The 8,332-nt window shown below is 33.8% G+C and overlaps 1 protein-coding gene across 1 annotated transcript; it reads right to left on the reverse strand.

Moving 5' to 3' along the window:
• Nucleotides 1–5,190: 5,190 nt before the first annotated feature.
• On the reverse strand, nucleotides 5,191–7,217 carry LOC127868883 (allatostatin-A receptor-like). Its single transcript, XM_052411022.1, has one exon. The coding sequence runs from the start codon at nucleotides 7,169–7,171 to the stop codon at nucleotides 6,146–6,148; it is 1,026 nt and encodes a 341-aa protein (XP_052266982.1). The 5' UTR covers nucleotides 7,172–7,217; the 3' UTR covers nucleotides 5,191–6,145.
• Nucleotides 7,218–8,332: the final 1,115 nt, after the last annotated feature.

Genomic DNA, 8,332 nt, shown 5'->3' on the forward strand with positions numbered 1-8,332 from the left:
AATGCTGAGAACACATCCAGGACGGGGATTGCATATGATATCTTTGATCGCAAGGTGGACACTTACTTACGTAGCATAACAATTAAGTTATTTGGGCGATTTTCTAGTTATAACAAGAACTTTGGTTGAAACGTTAACATATTTCCAGACGACCCCATCTCAAGACCGCCTTACAAAGAATGTATATTGCGTACTTACAATAATTGCTCCACTTAATAATTGACGGGAGATTGGAATCCTTTATACACCAAAAATACACGGTTCAGAAGTGGACATTTAAGAAATGTCATCCGCGGAATTGCAGGATTATCGAAATAATAAGCATTATTTGCGACAGTCTAGGGATGAATTTTTGTTCTAATGCAGTTGGCGTTTGGTGTTGTTGATACACACAAACTACTGTCATTTGATACAATGTTAGAAATTGTTTATAAGTGTGTTTGTTATTCGGCATTATAAACTAAATTTAGACCATTCACGCACCACCATTTATTAACATTCACCATATTATAATGAAACAGAACAGAACAGAACATTTTATTTAAGACTTGTACAAGTAAATCGTCTTCAATACATATACATGTATAATACATTAAACAACATGACATAGCATTAAGTGAAAGATTTATACGAACCTATTTGTTAAACATTGCTTAATCGAAAATTTATTCGGAGATGAACTGTGTGTCAGTTATTAACACAATTTAGTGCATTTCTGTATTTTAGAGCGTCCTTAAAAAACTTAATAAGATTACTTATATCGGTCTTATTACATGAGGTCAAAAGTTGTGTAAATTTAAATACAGAAGGTTTTACATAGTAATATTGTTTAATATACTTCTTTCTAATTACAGTATAGCAATTTCATATAATGACAAAATGGTACTCGCCTTCGATATCATTAGAATTGCAAAAGGTATAATATCGTTCGTCTCTAGGAATTCGTTTATAAAGGCCTATTTGTATATTTAGAGGAAGTCCGTTTAATCTTAGCTCGCTCATAAATGTTAAATATACGTAACAATGGCGCACACATTTAAATACTTCCTATAAACTGTATTAGGTAAACCATGCTATCATGCTATGTTAATTACCACGTGAAGATACAAATACAACTATTCATATTTCACTATCATACATGCATACACTAGATAAATGAACGAGTTGTGATGTCACACAAATAGAGCGCATGTTTGTCCCGTGAACACTCTCAGAAATGATGTTAGCATGTTCCTCTGTTTCAAATTCACACTGCAAACATGTGTTCGCTGCTTTCTTTGACAGCCACATCTGTCCTGTATCTATTATTTGTATTTGTATTATTGTACATCATATCGCATTTGTAAATGTGCTAAGTGTAATAATAAACTGGTAAACTGGTAACATTCGTGTATTCTCGACGATGATCCGTACAAAAAGTTCAATTAGAATGGAATATTGTAATGTTTTTTTTGTTGCATGGTTGTGTTTGTATTTGTTTTGTTGTGGTTACATATAAACACATGGACACTAAGAATGCAATGCTGGACTTGCTACAGTTGCATGGTGTTGTATATACTGCGGGTACACTGAAAACAGAATAGCAATAACTTCGCCAAGCTTTTCATATCACAGCTTAGTTATGTAATGGATGAGGGTGTATGGCAATAAACATTAAAATTTGAAAGAGTTCAAAAGGGTCTCTTAGTTAAAGGGTCCACGGATATTAATGTTTTTTTACAACATAGTGTTATAGAGATAGCTTTAGAAGTTATCCGGTAAAGGTTATACTTGATCTGGATAACGCCAGTGTGGGCAGCAAGACAACTATACAGAAGATGAGTATTGAAGGATAGTGGCTTGAGTTATTGTTTACGTACCACGTGCACTTAAATACTTGCTTTCGATTAAATAACATACTTCTTACACTCTTAGACTTACGCCAGAACTAAATGCCATTAAACTAATGGCTTGTACCGAAATCCATAAGTAATCTCACCAACTCAGGTGTATGCTTAATACTATTTGTTTGCACTTTGTACGTTTTTTTTCTGCATAATTCGCATAAATAAACCTATTTTATACATGAATAAATCTGCCGAGCTTTGATACACTTGGCTACAAATGCAATTATGGTTACATAAAATATATAGTCAGTCGTTGAGGCGAATTAATTACTTTCATTGTCAGCGACCTTAAATGCGTTTACCCTAATGGTACTCAGTGTTTATACTACGTGTGAAATGTACGGCATTGTTATTTGTGGTGCCGTCAATTGTTGACGTGTCTTACGAAAATTACTTAAGTATATAAACATGCATATGTAACGGTTTACTCCTTTCTTGTCATTCAGCGCATGGTCCAAAACAACATGGATTAGTTTGGGCAAACAGCGGTAAAGTTGCTGCCACCAGTCCACGTTGAGTTATTTAATCCAAACTCAAAAATTATTCTACTAATTTTATTTCACAATCACACATTTATTCAAGGAAGTACAATAGAAATACACTATTACGATTAGTAACGAAAAGTGCATTTAAAACATTAAAATATGATATCAAGGCACAAGTTTTAAATAGTAATAATATAATAATTTAAATTAAAAACATCCGTCCGTTTTTCTCCCTCATTTTTCCCCTAACCCCCCTTAATATACAAGTCAGATAAGACTGTATGCAAATTTCTGGAAATTCGCAAATTTCTGGAAATTTGCAAATTTCTGGAAATTTGCAGAAGTGACCATGATTTATGGCAATTTTCAAAAATGAAGAGGTACTCATGGGAGAGATGGCCTACACTTGGTATTTATCAGAAGTGTGTGAGACCAGCAATAAGATTACAGAAATATTCATTACTTCCAGATTGAACATAATTAAATGGCAAAAGTAAGAATATTAAAAATGTAGCACATTTCTCTCCTGATAATGAAACTAAATACTAGTCATACATTGAAAGCTCTGCACAAACCTTTTGTAACGCTTTATATTGGCAATTAATAGGCGTTGACACCAGTTGTATTTTTTTTATTGCATATTTTGCTATTGCGTGTTCAGCTATTTCAGTTGATTTATATTTATACAACTTATGCAAAGAATAGGCTATACTCTTTCGGCTGAATCGTTCCTAAAAGCCTGATAAGGCTTCCGAAATTCGTCAGTTTGCTATACATAACACAGTATGTCGTCAAGTTTCAATCAAAAAGTATTGTGCTTAGATGTTTCATTTACAAGACGTTATGAGATTTTAAAGATCCTCGTCGTGCGAAGATGTTTCTTATGCCATATTCGGCCAGAGTAGCTATAGCCCAGCCTGCGCATCTCGCAGACTGGTCAGGAGATACCTTATTATATCATGATAACTTTTTATAGCGGACCAGAATTCGCAGGCTGGACTTGGGCTAAGCTTGCCAAAACGCAATAAGACCCGGCTCTGACAGTGTGATTTAAATGTGTCGAAAGAAAAATGCGTGTAATTCAAATATTAACACATGGTATATTTTAAAGGTGAAGAAATAAACTAATAAAAAGCTATGTCATGACAAATATGAAGTAATCCCCCAGATTATTATTATTATGATCTACACTAGTGTTTGGTTTGAATATACATGCACTTTATAAAACACATTTCATTCGGAGCATATGCGACTCAAAAATGAAAAATATATATATATATTATTCAAAAACGTAAATTGTCTTACTTTATTTCAAAGTCAGGATATTTGCCGACTATCATTTTTAAAAATATTTATTGTTCCATCTATCTTACATATCGCACTCTGGTAGCACAGTACGTACTACAATTAATGTGTTTCTAGTTTTATTTATTCTTGTTGTATTTACAAAACTAAACAAAAGACTTTGGTGTGTGTCCGTTATTCAATTATGCGGTAAATATTTTTATTCCACTGGAAGATAATATGGTGGTAATTGTTAATACAAACAAGAGATGTGTTTGTCAGAAACACAATGCCCCCTATTGCGCCGCTTTGAAGCCATATATTTAAGCTTTGACCTTATAGGATGACCTTGACCTTGACCTTTCACCACTCAAAATGTGCAGCTCCATGAGATACACATGCATGCTTAGTATCAAGTGGCTATCTTATATATTGTAAAAGTTATCGCAAAAACTTTAATCAAGGTTAAAGTTTTGGTGACAGACAGAATGACAGACAAAATGACAGACAGACAGGCCAAAAACAATATACCCCCGATCATTCAATCCGGGGGCATAAAAAAGACATAATCTACTTCCATAATTACATGCTGTCTTTTGACAATTATAAACGTCAGTTGCTGGCTTCTGTGTTTATAATAAATTCAAAGGATGCTATTATACTATTGTTTACTTGTGCAAATGTTTTTGTAAACAGATGTTTTTACGCTTTTCTTCACCTAAACCACGTCTTGGACTGTATGAACGACACAAACTAACACCGTGACGTCACCAAAGCTGCTGTTTGATGGCTATTTCATGCGCCTGACATGTATGAACAGCGTCCCATTGGTTCAGCAGACTAATGCTTTAAATAGCCACCTGCAACTGCAGCTATCAATTAACATTTAAAAACGTTTGTGAATTACATCGAACGAATGTGTTACCTATATAGTTTTCACACATCTACGTGTCAAACAGAATATTCGTTATTCGAAACTCACTTAAAGAATATCATTCAAACTATAATGACATCACTTGTTTGTCGATAGGCGAATATTCATGCGACACCCAAATGCATAACTGTTAAACTTTGTACCAACAGATTAGCTGAACTTATGGTCAAATTGTTATTAACTCGTTCACTAAAAGAGGTTGGTATTAGAATATTACAACTTAATGTTTATTGTAGCCTCATCTTACGATGAACTTATCTGCTAATGTTCCATTCATACACATAATTTGTATGTATGTTGCATCTAAATAAAACACAAGGACGTGCACATTATGTTGTTGCACAAAGTGTAAAGCGCTCTGTTTCGTTCTAGCCCGAATGGTTAGGCTGTTCATAATAGATACAATATTTATGCAAATATGGAAAGTACTGCAATGAAAACAATGATATAAAACAAATAACTTGTCAATTACAACATTTAATGACTAACCAGACTGACTTTGTGTACAACGCAAATTGCTTTATCTGCACAGAGTGAATCAATAAATCTCCATAAAGACAATCTCTAATTATCTGACAATGTCACAAATCGGTACAAAAAGTACATATATATTTCAAAAAATGTAAATATAAATTGGTAGAGTAAATACAATAAATAATATAACTGCAGTACAAACTAAATATCCCTCCGTAATCATGTAATTTTAAAATTGTTAACTCACATAATACAATACATAGTTGCAAAACAGTGTAAACTTATGTATGAATTTATCTTTTCAAAATCAGGTTGGTACTATGTTTACGCATTCATATATTTACTTGTTTTTATACAATTTAACATTTAACATAAAACATGTGTAATAGTCTTTTTCAAATACGGATGAGAGTTTGTCTTAAAAAATGACAGCAAACTGTGCATTTAGTTATTTCATCCTACGAGATTGGAAGTCTTTTAAATAGACCTTTTTCACAAATTGTGGCATGTATTGAAGTTTGTCATTATATGCTTGACAATCATAAATGTAAACATTTGGTCTCAAAAGCCCCAGTAAAATTTCAAGAATAAAACTAGAAATAGCGCGGCAGAAGCCGACGGGTATCCCCACGCCGCATAAATGTTATATTAAAAGGCAATTTTGGGTAGGCAATGCCTATGTTGGTTGAGCCCCGAGGTGGGTAGTGTGGACATGGATGGTCGAGATAGACCGTGTTGTCATAAGATATGTTCAGTATTAATTGGAAGTCAATTGGTGAAAAAATGAAGACGTTATGTTAAAACAAAGTTTTGGGCCCCACTCCAACCCCCATTGGCCACTATCTCCTCCTACACTATTAGCACTATAACCTTGAAACTTACACACATGGTAGCTATGAGCATATATGCGACGGTGCACTATTTGGAATTTTGATATGACCCCTGGGTCAAAAGTTAGTATCTTGTGCGTCGCATGTTGATAGTAAAATGAGTTTTTTACCCATTTTACCCATTTATTTACCCATAACATTTGACCAAGGGGTCAGATCAAACTTCCAAATAGTGCACCGTCGCACATATGCTCATGTGGGAGGTATCGTTGGTCTTTCTTTCATTTCCATGTTTACAGTTCTGTTCTCATATTTGCTATAGCCAAAGCATAGAATTTTCCGGAAACTTCGCCGGAAATGTTCGGACAAAAACGAGTACAAAATGGGGTTTACACAGGAATTCATGTACGCAAGCCCATTGGAAGCCATCTGAATGGCAACGAAGGTTACGCTGTCGTTAAACATGCCAAAGTGTTTAATCATAAACACAATTTGTAACGGCAACCAACAGAGGGCAAATATTACAACGACAATCACCACCATCTTTGTGACTCGTTTCTTTGAACGGATTTTTTCAGCTCTTTTTGATCCACCAGGAACAGCCCCATACAAGAGGCGCTTCAACATGAAGCCATACAAGATACATATCAATGACAACGGTACAGCATACCCAAAAACAAAAAACGTCCCATAGAAGACTTTGGCAGAATACGGCTCGAAAATTGTTTCTTCGTTAAGACACGTCGTTCTTAGCTCATTGTTGTATTCATAAGAAATCACATCATTTTGAAAAAGAAGTGGTACGTGTCCACCTAGAATGATAACCCAAAGTGCAATAATGATCCGTAGGGTGTTCCATTTTGTTCTGTACGACATTGACGAAATTGGATGAACCACTGCTAAATACCGGTCAAAAGACATTAAAACAAGCGTATAGAAACTAGCATAAGCACAGACATAAATTGTGTAATGTACAATTTTGCACCATGCAGTTCCAAAAGGCCATTGAGTAAATACATATCCAGTTGCGGTAAATGGAACACAAAATATGATAAAACACAAATCAGCTATAGCCAGGTTCAATATTAAAATGTTTGTAGTGTTGCGCATTTGTTCATGTTTTAATATAACAAAAATAACCAATGAGTTTCCAATCAACCCTAGCACAAAAATCAGTCCAAAAATAATAGGGATGATGATTCGCACATATGCTTCGAATTCAACGTACTGCCGTATAGCTAAATCTATTGTATTTGTTTGTGAAATGTTGGTTGCCATTGCCTTACAGGACACGTTATCGTGTATATCCGTTGTGCAATTGTCTAATGGTCCGATTGTTGTAGCCATCTGAAATAGATATTTTACCGTAAAAATAAAACAAATACAAACTATATTTTAATTACACAGCTAATTAAACCATCCCCACCTGCCGTGTCCTTGGTAATGTTTTATGCAGTTAATATGTGATAAGTAATCGCCATGAATACTATCTTGTTTCATTATTTGTTTAGTCAAGTATTACTTTAAACATATTTATTCTAGCTATATTACATCGAAAGTCTAAGGCTTATTGCAAAGTTCTGGAGTCAAGTATCAGAATTGTCAGTGGATATTAGACACGGAACCATGAGGAAATGAACTATTGTATGCGCGGCTTTTTGAATAACAATATAGATCTATATCACTGATTATAATCAGATTATTTAATATGGGCCTTTTATTAAGGCTTATAATAATATATCACGTTATGTGCATGAGCTACACAGTTTGTACAGTATAACTACACTATTTTTTTATTTTTAACATAAACAATAACTATTTATTCGAATCATTGCATATTCAATAGAATTCAACACATTTAACAAAATATATTTTTATAACATAACTTGTAATTGTTTCGGAATTAATTAATAATTTCATTATAGCCAACTCTGAAATGGAATTAGACATACTAACATTTGTAATATATTGCCTCTGCTCTGTTTAGTATAATTAGTGTTTGTGATCAATGAAATATGTTGCCTACTTACAATCGCACATTAAACATCTTACGTCTATTTTCACACTGCATCCGTGAAAACTCAAAACCATAATTATAGTACTGTCTCCTGCGATTATGAACGGTAACAGCACGTATTTTCTGCGGATTTCTGCATATTTTTGTCATACAGTCATTTCAAAAGTTCTTGAAAGGATTAAAATTCTCTTTTTCAATATGAACGTAGATGTTAATGATATTGCTTAATGCAATAAAACAGTGGCTGATATCTGATACGACACGTTTTTGAAGTATATGAAACACTAAAGCAAATATTCAACATAATTGAACAAAGTATAAAATAATCATTGTGTTTACGCTTGATGCCACTATTTAGTACCAGTTGATAAAATAGCCATACATGCCTCATAGAGTAGTACAAATGGACTTAACAAATTAAA

Source organism: Dreissena polymorpha, chromosome 2 (assembly GCF_020536995.1).
Source record: "Dreissena polymorpha isolate Duluth1 chromosome 2, UMN_Dpol_1.0, whole genome shotgun sequence".
Lineage (NCBI taxonomy): Eukaryota > Metazoa > Mollusca > Bivalvia > Myida > Dreissenidae > Dreissena > Dreissena polymorpha.